Genomic DNA, 17,299 nt, shown 5'->3' on the forward strand with positions numbered 1-17,299 from the left:
TGTAAGCTTTTAAGTGTTACATAATATCAAACAGCTTAATAAAGAGAAAAACGATTGGTATATCTACAGTAATCAAGGATCTAAATAAAAGGTAATAAAATTTAACTCTTATATCTTCTAATTATAATGGTTTGGGAACCAAAATCTATTTTTCTGGAACAGGGATGGCATTCTTTCCACAACTATGAAGGAACTCTCCCTACCGTCACATGGAATAAAAGTGAAGTGCCAGCCCTTTCCCTGGAGACATTTTTTTATTTCTTCTTCCTTCATTATATTCAGAGATGGCCAAAATGAACTGCTGACTGCCCAAATACTGTTGGTATAGAATGCCATATTTAAGCTTGAGACTATTTTCCTTTATTTCTCTGCTTTCACAGTGAAATACATCAAGCATAATTTTTGCTAAGCTCTAAAACTTTCAGCAGGTGATAACATCATGGAAACAGAAACTTACCCCCCAACATATTTCATTTGGAAACTGAAGTTCAGAGAAAGTCATAAAAATTCAATTTAAGTAAGATTTATTGATTGCCTAGAGTGTGCATGATCGTCTATTACTCACAATGAAATTCAGGCACAAAACAGACAAAAGATCCCTGGCCTCAGGTACTTTATGATCTAACTATTATAATACAGATTAGAAAGAGTAAACAAACAAGTTATAGGGCAATGCTCACTTACTAGAATCAACATGATAGGGCAGTAATTTAAGTAATCCAGAATGGTGTCTAATTCTAAAATCATTTATAAAATGCATTTAGCCTTGAAATCCACAGCACTTCAAACATGATAATGAAGTTCCACTGCAGATAAAGTCACAAAGATACAAACACACTTAAGAGTATTATTAATGATTTTTGTTATTTTGGATCTTCTGTTTTCTTCTTATTATCGTTCGAAGCCTCCGTAATACCAGTTTATCAGACAGAAGCATGTCATCTTGTTGTTCTAGATAATCCAATAAATTCTCGGTCCATTCAAGTGCAGCTTTATGGCTAATATGTTTCTCTGGATTCAGATCTGCTTTTCTAGTCTTATTGTAATGCTTTTGTTCTGCAGGCTTGGCCTGGTCCTCAGCACTTTCACTGTCAGTTAGCACCTGACAGCTTGAATCATTACTCCGAGAGTCAAACCACTGATCAATATTTTCAATGTCAACGTGTTCACAGGCTTCTGTATTCTGTAAAACCGTTGCTAAGTTAGCTGCTAAAATAGCTCCTTCATCAATGTTCATGCCTGAATTTTCTTCATTGCTAGGGAAAAGTTTTTTCCATGCTTTGGTTATGGTACTTGATTTTACCATGTTCCAAGCTCTTGATACCTCATAAATTGCATCCAACACTGTCAAGTTCTTCCAAAACATTTTTGGGTCAATTCCCTCACCCATGTATTTCTGGAGAAGTCCTGCTCGGTAGTATCTTTTTACTGTGGCTAGAACTCCCTGACTCATAGGTTGAATTAGACTTGTGACATTTGGTGGCAAATATTTCACAATTATTCTGCCATCATCTGAACTCAATAATTCTTCATTTGGATGTGCTGGGGGAAAATCCAAAAGAAGCACTGCTTTTTCTAGAAGCCCCTGAGACTTCAAATGCTTCTGCACTTGTGGCACAAAGTATTTTTCAAACCACTGTCTGAAAACAGAATGTTCTATCCATGCACTTTTTTGACTGAAATAAGTGACAGGAAGGTTTGAAAGGTCAGCTCCTTTGAATGCACGGGGTTTTTTTGCTTTTCCCACAACACAAAGATTAAGTTTGTGCAAACCAGTGGCATTTGCACAACACATAATAATGATTCTCTCTCTGCTTGATCTATAACCAGAGGTATTTTGCTCAGTTTCAAGAGCTAATGTCCTTGATGGTAGACATTTCCAGAACAATCCAGTTTGATCAGCACCATAAATCTGCTCAGGTTGTAGATTCTCTCTCTCAACAAATTCCTGAAAGTTACCGCAAAATTCACTGGCAGCAGTTTCATCTCCTTTTAACTTTGTTCCTTTACCAGCAGCCTTTGGAATACCGTGGCGCTGCTTAAACCGAGTTAGCCAGCCAGATGACGCATTAAAATCACCTTCCATCCCCAGAGCATCAAAAAAGAATTTGGCTTGTTTTGCACAAATTGTTCCAGACACTGGAATCCCATCTGTTTTCTGTTGGTTAAACCACTCTATCATAACCCTATCCAGTTCCTCATATGTTGATGACTTCATTGACTTACGTTTGGATACCCCACTGGTAGGATCCGAACTGTTTGCATAGTTTATTATCCTTTCTTTGTTCTTTTTAATATCACGAACTGTGGATTCACCAATTCCATACACCACAGAAAGCTTTTTGAAAGAGATGCCTTCCTCAAGTTTCTTAATAATGTCAAGCTTGTCCTTAATTGTCAACACCACACGCTTACGTTTCCCCAACATTTTAAGAACAAGATATTTAACAACTTAGACTTGAATATAGTGAGACTAGGAAATGGGGTTTTACGATCCCTTTCTTGACCCCACCTAGACCTAGATGGATGGTGTGCTGCTCAATTTCCAAGCCTGGCCTACCAAGAATTTCTTCACTTCGCTGTTTTAAAGCCTACAAAGTTCTTTCTACAAGGACTAGTTTTAATTAACCCTGTCTTCTTTCTTCCTCCTCACTCAGTTTGAGGTCTTTTCCTGTACTGCACTCTCAAAGGAGATTGCAACTAATACCGTACCAACAAGGTCTCTAAAACAGTCCTATTTTATATTCAGTTCTTGCCATCATTACAGATGAGATACTTTGCTAAAGGAACTAAGACTCAGGTGGGGCTATTTTGGGAAATGTGCTAGGGAATAGTTTAAGAGAGGACTTGTAGACAGGACGTATAGGAACAAATAATGGAAAAACTCATCCCTTGACCTCTTTGTCAGGCAGTGCACTGTATGGAATGCTGCCTCTTCTAGGCAGGACTGCTAGAGATTATCAAGTGAGTGGTTATGAAAATCATAGGCAAGCGAGGTAAAGCAAGCTGGACAGAAGTGAGCAGTGCAAATAAGGTGAAAATGGACAAGCAGAAAACTTTGTACTTTAACATGACACAAACTTACACCTAATGTATTTGGCAACTGGAAAGGCAAAAGGTGGACAAGAGGTGGTGTCACATGATTAAAGAAAGCATTAAAAACTTCATTGGTAGAAATCAGAACTCATGGCAGAGGGTATGAGGTGGAAGGCTCAGTGAAGATGTTAAAATAATCCTGGTGAAAGATGATCCTCGATGGGCCAACAGAAGTAGTTCCTGTGGGGAGCTGTGTAAGCACTCGGTGCCTCCGAAACCTAAAGGAAAATACCAAAAATATTTTTTTTCAATATCAGGGTCTGTGGCATTACTCATATCTATCCTGAAACTGTACTGAGAAAATTAACGCCGCCTATCAGTGTGATGACAAAATCCGACAAATAATGCTTTTAGGCATTATCTGGAGTGACAGCGGGACCTGAATTGCCTACCTCCTGAAATTAAGAGGTCAGAGACAAGCCGTGTTAGCGAGGGCCTCTCCCCGCAGGGCGAGCTCCGGAGCGCGGGACGTCTTTGCTCACGCGGAGGGAGCCCGGATTCCTCCGTGGACGCCGGCGACCAGGGTGTCACCGCCGCAGCGAGCGAGCGCTTGGCCCAGGGGACGCCAGTCAGCGGGCCGGGGGCATCGCTCTCCGCCAGACAGCGCGGCGGCCAGACTGCCCTGAAAGCAAATGGAGTCTCTAGAGGGTTGCTGACACTGGTGGCGCGGTAGCGGCAGCGGCGGCGAGGGGCGAGCGTCGCCGCCGGAGCCGGAAGGCGGGGGATTAGGGTGCACGCGCGCGCCCCCGCAGGAACGCTGTGTCGGCGAGGGGGCGGGGCCTGCGCGGGCGAGTGCGCGCGGCGTGGGGGCGGAGTCTCCAGTGAGGGGGCGGGAGGGGGCGGGAGGGGGCGGGGCCGCCACTGCAGCGTCTCTAGGCGCCGCGTGGGTTTCACTAATGGCCTGACTGCTCCGGGCTGCCAACTAGTTCGCCGACCAGCAGGGGGCGGTACAAGTCCATTCTGTCTTGGCCCTTCTTTCAGTGGCTCTCCTCTGCGGGCGAGGCTTTCTCCACTCTCAGGTGGAATAAAAATTGCACCACCCTCTGAGGGCTCGGGAGAAAGCTGCGCATCCTCAGGTGCCTCGAGCCGAAGGCGAATGGGGCTGGGCGAGCGCACGTGGGGCGTGTTTACAAATAGCGGCCGTTGCACCCGCGCCTCCCAGCGCCCGCCAGCTGGGACTGGGTCAGTCCGAGCCAGGATCATGAGCGAAGGTAGGAGCGAGCGGACGCGCCCGCTGGCGGAGGGCAGGAAAGCTGGCTCCCCTTGGGGACCGGGTTCAGGAGAGGAGCTATAGGGCTTGCACTCTGCAACACCTACCTGAGCAAGCCCGGGGTCCCTAAGACGCAGGAGGGGTTGGTCAAACCGGGTGTCGACTATTTCCACCCTGGGTGCGCTGCTCCAGGGTTTAAGTCACAGTCACTATAGAAGGGGCCCCTGTGCAAAACCGACTGCACCTGGGAGACGCGTGAGGCTGTGGGAGGCTCCCTCATGAATTTCCTGCCGCCCCTTTACTCCTTCTGCTTCTCGGTAATAAAAGGGAACTGCAGTTTGACAAAGAGTCCCTTGGTTTATTGTAAGTGGAGATACCGTTCGTTTCTATCTTGGCATTCTAAAAGGGCCGAATGCCAGCACCTGTGCACTAGTAACCTTTGCGATGAACCACGCTTTTTCCCCCTTCCCGGACTCGGTTCCTTGTGGGGCCCTCGGAGCCTTCCCAGGGGAAGGGAGTGGCTGCACCTTCCTCCCGCAGCACCTGTTTACCAAGGAAACGCATTTAGCCTTTTCTTTCTGGCGTGTGTGTGTGTATAATACTTTGAAAATTGGAAAAGGCTAAAGTTTCTCCAATACCTGAGCGTAAATGTCTAGCCATTTTCGTTAACATAAAGTAGCACAGTAATTCGTCATTTATTTGCAAAGGCCAGATTGTTGCTAAAAACGTTTCAGAAGGGAACTGACCTGAGCATTCGTACTGCAGCAAAGAGATGTTCCTTCTAAGCCTTCTAACTGCCTGACTCCCCCGCCCAAACTGCTCAGTTGCCGTCCTGAAAACCGCAGCCGCGCTGTGTCTGGCGTGAGGGAAAATCGTTGGGCTCCTAGTTAAGCTGCGAAGTGGCTTTTGACAAATACCTGCTTTTCCTGAAGGTAGACCTCCCCTTCCCCCACCCTTCACCCGATCGATCAACCAGGCAGTTTTGGCATCGTGGGTTGACTGTTTTTGGTAAAGTACAACTTTATGCTAGTTTTGTATCACTTTCAAAAGTTTACCTCCCCCCACCCACCCCCCGCAGTTGTAAGAAGCGTGAAAACAGTTGTAGCTGATACATTACCCATTCCTCACACGGGAAGAGAGCTGACATTTCTGAGCGCTAACCAGCGGAGGTGGCTTGTAAGCAGAAGTTAGCAGCCTGGCTTCCCCTTGCCCGCCAGCCTACTGGCGTCACTGGGTCCAATTATATATTTAAATAAAGCAAACCCTGACTCTTCTCTCCCTCCGCCAGTATCTCTGGGGTTTAATTTCCTTCCAGATACCACTTGGATCATTTTCCTGTTTCTGCTGCTTCTCCAGCTTGCTCCTGCCTTTATCTCTTAGAGCGGTTCCCTTTTCATCACCTTGTGTAAGTTCAGCTCTGGAACACGGCCCACACGCCTTGATTTCCTCAAAACACCTCACACAAGGTGGTTGTATTTAGTTGACTTTTAATGAGATTTAACCCTAGACAGCTGTGTCTTTACAGAAGCTAGTTTTCTCTGACTTCTTTTTTATTAGGGGAAGGGATGCTATTTGCCGCGGATTTATATTCAAGTACAAGAGGTGTGTGTGTGGGGGGGGGGAGAACCTTAAAATAGAACATGTTTTGTTAGGAGCCAGGTTGGCCACAGGTAACTTCTTACTGTCTGCTCTTCTCTTTGGGTCATAGCCTTATTCCATCTTTCTATGCCATCCTCTCCTTTCTCCAACGTTTTTCTATCTCAAGATCATCTCTCGCCTTCCCTCTCAGCTGTGTGTGAGATCTTGAAGATTCTTATTCCTTTATCATACAGAGCAACTTTGTATCCTTTGTTTTTTTTCTAACTATCCCTTACTGTTCGTTGCAGTTTATTCTCTAATCAGAAGACATTTCACTTCTTAGGGAGTTTTGCCCCAGTATCTCTTTCCTTCTAGGTTCTTATGATAGCCCTTAATCCTAATACTTGTACTATCGGGGATACCTCTGTTTTATGTACAGTGAAACAAAAGCTAAAAAGTATGTGAATCTATCAAACGTAGGTGGCAGAACGGAGAGTAGAGCCAGACCTGTTTGGTTTTAAAAGCAACATGCTCTGCCACACCATCAGAAGTGAGGTCTTTAACTCTCAAAGATGGGGAAAGAGGAAAAACTGATGATTTTTGTGTAAAGTTGTCATTTCTTAAAATGGAATTTTTAAAAAAGATTTTATTTATTTATTTGACAGAGATCACAAGTGGGCAGAGAGGCAGGTAGGCTCCCTGCTGAGCACAAAGCCCAGTGTGGGGCTCAATCCCAGGACCCTGAGATCATGATCTGAGCTGAAGGCAGAGGCTTAACCCACTGAGCCACCCAGTCTCCCCAAAATGGAATTTTTGACATTAACCTACCAAAAAGGCCTTCTAGTTGTGAGGGTACCTTAAATCTGCAACAGTGTTCATCAGACATAGCCTTTGGTTGGTTGGAAGGTTGGTTTTCTGAAGCTACTCCAATTCACCTGAAAGTGAAGCTCCAAATTCCCTTTCTTGCTGAGATAATATCAATGCAAATACATTTTGTGGCCTCATTTTCAGTAGTATGCTTTATGCTTGATAGTGTTACAATAGTAATAGTGTTATAATCTCTAGGTGGAGTAAATTGTGACTTTTAAAGGAACTTCTTTCATTTTGGGTTTCATTTACTTTATCAGTGACCCTCATTTATTTGGAGATTTTTGTATAAGTAACTCAAATTAGCTACTCTAAAGCTTAAGATAAGGGCATGATACTGTTATATCAGCATTAAACCGATTTAATATCAAGTAGTATTTCTCTCAATAATTGAAAACTACTGTCAATTGAAATAATTTCACAAAAACCATATACTATTCACCTACTTTAAGGGACATTCAATTTTCAGGGGAATTTCTAAAATATAATTTATTTTTCTTTTGGAGAGTGTGTGTGCACAAGCAGGCATGTGGGTGTGTGGGGGGCAAACAGGATGTAGAACTAAAATGAAAACTTGTTCTTTGAAGTCTCTTTTAGCTGTAAAATTATTTTACCTTGTATTATAGACAAAAGTTTGAGGTATTCATTTTTAATATAAAAATTCCTTTTATATGGCTAAAAGTAGAAATACTCTTCCACTTGAAAATTTCTGGAACCAAGTGAAAGATCAGATTACTCACTGGAAAATCCTTTATCTTTTTTTAAGAAGTTGTTAACATGATATTGAAAGATAGTGATTTTTTTTCATAGTCTTGAGTCCTTTCGATGCCCACTAGGAGGCTTTTAAACTTCATTTTGTTTTCTAGGTTTCCTTGTTGGCTGACCATAGGTTGTCAGTTCACTGGCAGCATAGGCAGAGATAAGAGGATGAGTTCCTAGGAAGATAGAAAATTTTAATACAGTCCAAAAAAAAAAAAATTGCTGGTGGAAATGTTTAAGGAAAAGTTATACTTGCTTTCTGAAAAACTTGTGGACATATATCGAGGAAACTGGTGATCTGCTAAGTGATGGTGGCAATGTGGGTTGGAAATTGAGTGAAGTTTGTGTACCCACTCTACCTTTCGAAACCTGCCTGGTTTCCAGCTGTTCTCTAAATGAGCCCTCAGTCCCTTTAGATTGGTCAGATCCATTTTATTGAAAGCCGCTGCACACCACCAGACCACACATGCTCCCTGTCCTCAGCACCTGCAGCTTCGGGCTTTGACTCTGCTTGCTGTTGTTCTACAAGCCTACAACATCCTCTCCTTGCTCTGTTAATCTGTACATCCTTATGTTCTAGTTTGTCTAGAAACCTTTCCTCAGGGTGCCTTGGTGACTGTCAGTTGAGCATCTGCCTTGGGCTCAGGTTGTGATCCCAGGGTCCTGGGATCAAGCCCCGCATGGAGCCCGCATGAGGTTTCTGGCTTGGCGGGGAGTCTGCTTCTTGCCCTCCCTCCGCACCCTCCACCTCGTGGTGCTCCACAAGCACCACTCATGCTGCTCTCTGTCTCTCTCAAATAAATAAATAAATCTTCAAAAAAATGTTTAAAAAAGCAAAAACAAAAACCCTGCTTCTCCCCAAGGTTACTTCTCAGACCTGATGGGTCAGAATCACCTGGGGTCCAAAATGTAGCTTCTGGGGCTCACTCCAAGGATGGAGCCCAGGAATTTTTGATTTTCAGCAAGCATCCCAAGTGATTCTAACATACTAAAGTTTGAACACCTTGCATACTGACAACCATTTTGAATATGGGTTCTTCCCTCTAATAATATATTCTTTTAGAAGGGAGTTTTTCTTCTACCCTCCACTTTTTTTCTTCTGTAAACCATCTTTGAAGGAAAATAAATACAGAAAAGCAAAAAGGAAAACAAGCATACCAGCATTCAGAGATAATAACTCTAAACATTTTGGGGTGTAGCCGTTGTCTTTCTTATATCAATGTAATTATCTCATATATAGTGTGTGTGTATACATTTTTTAATGAGAACAGTAAGTCCTAATATACATAAAAGTTTATATGTACTCTTAATAGCGTATTATATTTTATTATTGCTTCTCATCAGCCAAATATTACCAGGAATACACCTGTTGCCAAAACTGGGCTTACTGCCGCAGCAAGGGAGACCCAGCCTTACTTTGGAAAACCATGGAGCTTGTTACAGGATTTGGGTAAGGTGATTTTAGGGAGGCTTTCAGGAAGTAAGGAATCTCTTCTGGATTGGGAGCTCTCAGAAGGCAGGAGCAATTTGACTCTTGAGTATCTTAATTTTTATTCCAGAATCTAGAGGGCGAGGCTAGAGTGTCATTGTAGTCAGTCATGGTAGTCAGTCCTGCAAGCTAGGACGGGGGGATGTTTGGTCATTTTTGTGGTTGCACTGCAGTTCCCACTCCCTTCTTAAATTTCTATTCAAACGGAATTGTGCAGTGATCTTGTTTTTTGTCTTATTTTACCGCAGTCATAGAGAGTCCTCCTCTAATGTCTATGAAGCTGTTTAGGCTCCTCAGGGTAACATGATGCCTAACTTCTTCCAAGCTTTCAGCAAATCCTCAAAGGATCTAGGGTCCAAAAAGCTTAAATGATAATCATTGGTAGATAAACTTATTCAGCTTTGAGACTATCCCTTATTTAGTTATGTAGATAATATCACAATGCAATTCTTAGATTCTCTTACGGTTGAAGATGACCACTATTAATACCTGGCTTCCATGCTTCTAGTTTAAAAAGGCCCCATGATAATGCTTCTGAAACAGCTTCAATCAATTTTCAAAGTTTTCATCACCCAAAAATAAATCCCATACCGTTAGCAATCACTTCCCATCCCTCTCGCCCCCAACCCTCTCTCCTGCTCCTCAGCCTTTGGCAGCCACTTGTCTCTGTGGATTTGCCTGTTGTAGACATTTCATATAAATAAAATCATATAATATGTGTACTTTGTGGCTGGCTTCTTTCATTTAACATAAAGTTTGCAAGGTTCATTTTCTAGGATGAATCAGTATGTCATTTTATGTATGTTATCAGTACATCATTTTTTTAATTGCTGAATAATCCATTATATAGACATATGAAATTTTATTAATCCATTCATCAGTTGTTGGACATTTAAGTTTCCATTGTTAGATGCTTATGAATAACATTGGTATCAACATCTATGTGCAAGCTTTTGTACATACGGACATTTGGGTGCTCGCTTCGGCAGCACATATACTAAAATTGGAACCATACGGACATTTGGATATATGTTTTCATTTCTCTTAGATATATAACAGATTAGGATTGCTGGGTCATATATTTAAACTTTTTTAAAAGGATTTTTTAAAATTACTTATTTGAGAGAGAGGGAGAGCTTGAGCATAGGGGGGAAGAAACAGGCTCCTCTCTGAGCAGGGAGCCCAACATGGAACTCGATCCCAGGACCCTGGGATCATGACCTGAGCTGAAAGCAAATGCTTATCTGACCAAGCTACCCAGGTGCTCCTATGTTTAAACTTTTGAGGAGCTATTTCTAAAGCAGGTGACATCTTTACAGTGTATGGGTACCCTGTCTTAGTTCATTCATACTGCTAGAACAAACTACCACAGACTGGGTAGCTTATCAACTACAGAAATTTATTTCTCACAGTTTTGGAGGCTGGGAAGTCCAAGGTTAAGGTGCCAGCGGATTCAGTGTGATGGCCAGTTAGGACTCCCTGGATCAGAAATGGTTCCTTCTTTCTGCGTCTTTCCACATGGGGGGAAGGGTAAGGGATCTCTGGGTTTCTTTTTTTTAAAGATTTTATTTATTTTTTTAACAGACAGCGATCACAAGTAGGCAGAGAGGCAGGCAGAGAGAGAGGAGGAAGCAGGCTCCCTGCTGAGCAGAAAGCCCAATGCAGGGCTCTATCCCAGGACCCTGGGATCATGACCTGAGTCAAAGGCAGAGGCTTTAACCCACTGAGCCACCCAGGCGCCCCTGGGTTTCTTTTATAAGCACACTAATTCCATTCACAAGGGTCCCATTCTCATGATTCCACCTCCAAATGCCATCACACTGAGCATCAGGATTTCCACATATGAATTTTGGAGGGACATAAACATTTAGACTGTAGCAGTCTTCAATTTCTCCACATCCTCACCAACACTTGTTATTATCTTTTTGATTTATCATCATCCTAGTGTGTGTGAAGTGGTATGGCATTGTGGTTTTGATTTGCATTTCTCTGATGACTGACTCAAGAGTCACTTTGTGCTTATTTGTTATTTATGGTTCTTTTTAAAAAGATTTTATTTATTTATTTGACAGATAGAAATCACAAGTAGGCAAAGAGGCAGGCAGAGAGAGAAGAAGGGAAGCAAGCTCCCTGCTGAGCAGAGAGCCCGATGCGGGGCTCGATCCCAGGACCCTGGGATCATGACCTGAGCCGAAGGCAGAGGCTTTAACCCACTGAGCCACCCAGGCGCCCCTAATATTTATGTTTTTATGTATTTTTTATATTTATGTATTTTTGGGGGGGAGAAATGTTGATCCAGTTCCTTAGCTCAGTTTTTATCTTGATTATAATAGAGTTACAATTTTGAGTGCTGAATAATCCAATTTACTCTTCCTCCACTGGCTTTCTTAGATGAGAGACATAATAAACTTCTGAGGAGTATCTTGTGTTTTTAGCCCAACTGATCTTGAAAATACTGTTTGGCCATAGGAGACTCTTAATCTCACAGAACAAACTGACGGTTGCTGGGGGGAGGGGAGTAGGGAGAGAGTGGTTGGGTTATGGACAATGGGGAAGGTAAGTGTAAACCTGGAGATTCACAGACCTGCACCCCTGAGGCTAATAATCCATTGTATGTAAATTTAAAAAATTTAAAAAAAGAAAATACTCTTTGGAAGATACTGTCCTTTTACTTAAGGATTCATATGATAAATTCCGAGTATTTTTAACGTCAGGAAAAAAAAAATGTGACTTCCAGATGAACTAGCTTTTTCTGACTTAAGAACTCAATATGTCCATTTTAGCACTGACTTGCACAAATCTGTCAGCTTAAGAATGTGCTTTAATTGCCATAGGTAATTCATTTTGATTTCCTAGTGCTTGTCGTTTTCTTATTACTGACTGTATTTTAAAATTTTTAATGTTTTAATGGTAACTCTCTTTTTATATTACAGTTATCTCAATCATTGTTTTGGAAGCATGTAAACAATAAAATGAAGAGACCAGATAGGCAATACTTAGTGATAAGCTGTGATAAATAAGTGATAAAATAAAAGTTTATCTTAGTGATAAACTTTTTGGGTTCCAGAAACAGTCTGGTTCGTACTCCTGCCACCTATCAGCAATGGAATCTCCTATTGGTTTTATAAAACCTTTCACATTTGGAAAATGGGAGTAAAAATCATACTGATTGTGGTTTTGTTAATAAGGATGAACTGAAATAATGTGTTTAAATCACTTTGCAGAGTACCTAACACTCTGCACTAAGCACTAATACTAGCTTTAATTTTATTATTTCCTGCATCTTTTAATTAGAAGGAAATACCTATCATCTCTTAAACTAAGAAAGGAGGCTTTGAAAGGAGTTATAGCTAGCTAAGAGACAACTGTGGTGGGAAAGGCCAGATTAATTCATACACATATAATGATACTGTAGAGCATTTATGAGGGTGGATTATATATCTATGGTTGTACTTATTTTTTTTAATTAACTATGGTGTACTTACTAAGGGATTCACAAAACTACCTCAGGGTTCTTATTTCTTTAACCCAAAACAGATGCACATTTTCGGTCTTTGCTTTAATCCTAAATCACAGCATATTACAAATATTGTGGTTTGGGCAGATTTTTAGAGTTAATAATTTGAATATATATGTATACACACATAAATACACCTATATATCCATACCCACCAACACCCACATATACATACTTTCCCCCCAGCTCTTCTCTCTCTAAACTTAACTTGTAGTGTTCACAAATTTCTGTTTTTCCCTCTCCCTTATGTTCTTTTCCTTTGGGGATGTAATAGTGGAACTACCTAACAATTTGGAAAGTCCCCTATCAACATGTACCGAAATTGATGTACAATTACGTGATTGCTTGTTGAGAAGAAACTTATGGGATTATTAAGCCATCATTTTGAAGCTGACTGGAATTTTAAAATTTCTCACTTCAATGGGCAGTTTGTTTCCAGTACTGTTAAAAAGAAACAGGCTGATTTATTTAACAAAGATCTCTGTTAACACAATACAGGAGTTAATTTTGCACTGAACTTTTTGTTCCTAAGTTGTTGGTTTTCTTTTTTTAAACAATGGGTGATTTTAGCTTGTCATTGCTACAGTCACAGAAGAGAAAGGTTTTAGGTGAGTTTTTAAACATTTATTTGAGTATAGTTGACATACAATTTTACATTAGTTCCAGATGCACAGCATAGTGATTCAGCCTCTCTGTATGTTATGTGCACTGCAAGGGTAACTGCCATCTGTCACCACACAATGATATTATAATACTGTTGATGGTGTTCCTGTGGTGGGCCTTTCATTCCAGTGACTTAATCATTCCATCTTAAGCCTGTATCTCCCACTTCCCTTCATCCATTTTGCCCATTCCTCTGCCCCCCTTCCATCTGGCAATCATCAGTTCTCTGTAATATAGATCTGATTCTGTTTTTTTGTTTATTCATTTGATTCATTTAAGACATTCCACACATGAATTAAATCATTAGGGCATTTATCTAGGTCTGACTTATTTCATTTAGCATAATACCCTTTAGGTCCATCCTTGTTATTACATATGGCAAGATCTCATCCTTTTTTACGGCTGCATAATACTCCTGTGTGCGTGTATGTATATGGGGGGTGTGTGTGTGTATCATCTAGGTTTATCAGGGATATTGGTCTGTTGTGTGTGTGCGTGTGTGTGTGTGTAGTATTTTTGACTGATTTTGGTATTATCAGGGTATTGCTGATTTTGTACAATGTATTTGGTAGCTTTCCCTGTTCTTCTGCTTTTTCATTATATGCTCTAGCTCCGTCCATATTGTTGCAAATGGCAAGATTTCATTCTTTTTATGGCTGAAAAATATTTTTATATATATAATATATATATACACTATATATTGTATATAATATCTATATTGTGTGTGTGTGTATATATATATATACACACACACCACATGTTTTCTTTATCCATCTATTGATGGACACTTGAGATGCTTCCAGCTATTGTAAATAATGCTGCAGTAAACATAGGGATGCATATATGCCTTCGAATTACTGTTTTTGTATTCTTTTGGTAAATACCCGGTAGTATGATTACTGGATCATAGGGTAGTTCTATTTTTAATTTTTTTAGGACCTTCTGTGTTGTTTTCCACAATGTCTACACCAATTTGGATTCACATTAGCAGTGCACTCAGGGCTCCTTTGTCTCCAAATCCTCATCAGTACTTGCTGTTTCCTGTGTTTTTTATTTTAACCATTCTGACAGGTGTGAGCTGATATCACATTGTGGTTTTGATTTGCATTTCCCAGATTAGTGATGTTGCACATATTTTCATGTGTCTGTTGACCATCTATATATCTTTGCAGAAGTGTCTATTCATGTCTTCTGCCCATTTTTTCATTGGATTATTTAGGGGTTTTGTGTGTTGAGTAGTATACATTCTTTATATATTTTGGATATTAACCCTTTATTGGATATGTCATTCGCAAATATCTTCTATTCAGTAGGTTTTCAGAATTGTTGGTTGTTTCATTTGTTGTGCAGAAGCTTTTTATTTTGATACAGTCCCAATAGTTTATTTTTGTTTTTGTTTTCCTTGCCTCAGGAGACATATCTAGAAAAATGTTGCTACAGCTGACATCAGAGAAATTGCTGCTTATACCCTTCTCTAGGATTTTTATGGTTTCAGGACTCATGTTTAGGTCCTCAACTCATTTTGAATTTATTTTTCTGTATGGTGTAAGAAAGTGGCCCATTTCTTTCTTTTGCATATAGCTGTCCAGTTTTCCCAATACTGTTTGTTGGTGAGACTGTCTTTTCCCCATTGTATATTCTGGCCTTCTTTGTTGAATATTAATTGGCCATATTATTGTGGATTTATTTCTGGGATTTCTGTTCTCTTCCATTGATCTGTGTGTCAGTTTTCATGTCAATACCATACTGTTTTGATTACTACAGCTTTGTAATAGGACTTGAAGTTTGGATTATGATTCCTCCAGGATTTTTTTTGTTTGTTTTTTTGGTTTTTTTGTGTGTTTTTTGTTGTTGTTGTTCTTTCTTTTCTTCTTTGTTTTTGAAATTGCTTTGGCTATTTGGAGTCTTTTGGTGTCATACAACTTTTAGGATTGTTCTAGGTCTGTGAAAAACACTGTTGGTATTTTGATAGGCACTGCATTAAATCTGTAATTGCTTTGGGTATTATAGACATTTTAACAATATTCCAACCCATGAGCATGGAACATCTTTCCATTTCTTTTCATTGTCTTGAATTTTATTTTTTAATCAGTGTTTTATAGTTTTCAGAGCACAGGCCTTTCATCTCTTTGGTTAAGTTTATTCCTAAATATTTTATTCTTTTTTGGTGCAGTTGTAAATGGGATTGTTTTCTTAATTTCACTTTCTGTTTCTTCACTAGTAGTGTATGGCATTGCAACAGATTTCTGTACCTTGACTTTTGTATCCTGCAACTTCACTGAATTTATGTATCAACTGTAACAGTTTTTTTTGCTGGAGTCTTTGGAGATAGGCATTTCTGTGTATAATATCATGTAATCTGCAAATAGTAAAAGTTTTACTTCTTTTCATCTTCAATTTGAATGCCATTTATTTTTTGTTGTTGTTGTCTGATTGGTCCAGGTAGGACTTCCAATACAATGTTGAATAAAAGTAGAAAAGCTTTCAGGTATTCCCCATTGAGTAAGATGTTAGCTGTGGGTTTATCATGTAAGGTCTTTATTATGTTGATGTATGTTCCCTTTAAACATACTTTGCTGCGAGTTTTTAACCATGATTCAATGTTGTACTTTGTCAGATGTCTTTCTGCATCTATTGAAACAATCTTACAGTTTTTATCCTTTCTCTTGTGGTTGTGATGTATCATGTTGATTGATTTGTGAATGCTGAACCACTCTTGCATCCTAGGAATACATCACACTTGATCATGTTGAATTTTTTTTTTTTTTTTTTTTTGTATTGCTGGATTCAGTTTGCTAATATTTTGTGGAGGATTTTTGCCTCTGTGTTCTTCAGATTGGCTTGTATTTCTTTTTTGTGGTGTCTTCACCAGGTTTTGGTATTAGGATAACATTGGCCTCATACAATAAATTTGGAAATTTTCCTTCCTCTTCCATTTTGTGAAATAGTATGAGAAGAATAGGTATCAACTCTTCTTTAAATGTTTCATAGAATTTGTCTATGAAGCCATGTGGTCCTAGGCTTTTGTTTGTTGGGAGCTTGATTACTGATTCAGTTTCTTTACTAATAATCAGGTGAAATTTTTATTTCTTCCTGCTTCTGTTTTGGTAGGCTGTATGTTTCTAGAAATTGATCTGTTTTTTCTAGGTTGTCCAATTTGTTGGTATATAAATTTTCATGATATTCTCTAAAAATTGTTTGTATTTCTATGGTGCCCATTTTTGTGTGGGTTTTTTTTTAAGATTTTATTTATTTATTTGACATAGAGAGATCACAGGTAGGCAGGGGGGTGGGGAAGCAGGCTCCCCACTGAGCAGAGAGCCTGATGTGGCCTTGATCCCAGGACCCTGAGGTCATGACCTGAGCTGAAGGCAGAGGCTTAACCCACTGAGCCACACAGGTGCCCCTGGTGCCCGTTTTTATTTCTCCTCTTTCAATTGTAATTATGTGAGTCCTCTCTCTATCTATCCATCTCTGTCCCTCTCTATCTTTCTCTCTCTCTCTGGATGGGTGTGGTTAAAGTTTTATCAATTTTGTTGATCTTTTCAAAGAACCAGCTCTCTGTTTCATTGGTCTGTTCTATTGGTTTTGGGGTTTTTTTGGTTTGTTTGTTTGTTTTAGTTTCTCTGTCATTTATTTCTGCCCTAATCTTTATTATTCCTTCCCTCTGCACGGGTTTTTTTTTTGGGGGGGGGGGGTTGTTTGTTGTTCTTTTTCTAGCTCCTTTAGGTGAAAGGTTAGGTTTGAGATTTTCCTTGCTTGTTGAGATAGGCCTGTATTGCTATAAACTCATAGGACAGTTTTGCTGCAAACCCCAAATTTTAAATTGTTTAAAATTTGTTGAGACTTGTTTTATGGCCCAATATGTGATCTATTCTGGAGAATATGTGCACTTGAAAAGAATGTGTATTCTAGTGTTTTAGGGTGGAATATTCCTAATGTATCATCGAATGTGTAATTCAAAGATGTTGTTTCCTTGTTGATTTTCTGTTTAGATGATCTGTCCATGTATGTTAAAGTCCCCTACTATTGTGTTACTAACAGATAGTTCCTTTATGTTTTTATTAACTACTTTATATACTTGAGTGCTCTCTTGTTGGGTGCATAAGTATTTATAATT

At 40.0% G+C, this 17,299-nt stretch overlaps 2 protein-coding genes across 2 annotated transcripts in view; one reads left to right on the forward strand and one right to left on the reverse strand.

The window, feature by feature from the left end:
- Positions 1–507: 507 nt before the first annotated feature.
- Positions 508–3,858, reverse strand: TIGD2 (tigger transposable element derived 2). The gene is made up of 2 exons (XM_004756084.3): positions 3,489–3,858; positions 508–3,314 (listed from the first exon to the last, which is right to left on the reverse strand). Exon 2 carries the CDS (start codon positions 2,426–2,428, stop codon positions 851–853), a length of 1,578 nt encoding a protein of 525 aa, XP_004756141.1. The 5' UTR covers positions 2,429–3,314; positions 3,489–3,858; the 3' UTR covers positions 508–850.
- A 245-nt stretch (positions 3,859–4,103) lies between these two features.
- The window catches only part of FAM13A (family with sequence similarity 13 member A), a 366,926-nt gene continuing 353,730 nt past the window's right edge, over positions 4,104–17,299 (forward strand). The window contains exon 1 of the mRNA XM_045079369.1: positions 4,104–4,307. The gene's annotated coding sequence lies outside the window, so the exon portion shown is untranslated. The remainder of the gene's footprint in view (positions 4,308–17,299) is intronic.

This window comes from Mustela putorius, unplaced genomic scaffold, assembly GCF_011764305.1.
Source record: "Mustela putorius furo isolate JIRA1106 unplaced genomic scaffold, ASM1176430v1.1 tig00000382_pilon_pilon_pilon, whole genome shotgun sequence".
Classification (NCBI taxonomy): domain Eukaryota; kingdom Metazoa; phylum Chordata; class Mammalia; order Carnivora; family Mustelidae; genus Mustela; species Mustela putorius.

Bases quoted from the DNA above. Each gene is read 5' to 3' on its own strand.
- TIGD2 (XM_004756084.3), bottom strand. From the start codon at position 2,428: ATGTTGGGGAAACGTAAGCGTGTGGTGTTGACAATTAAGGACAAGCTT.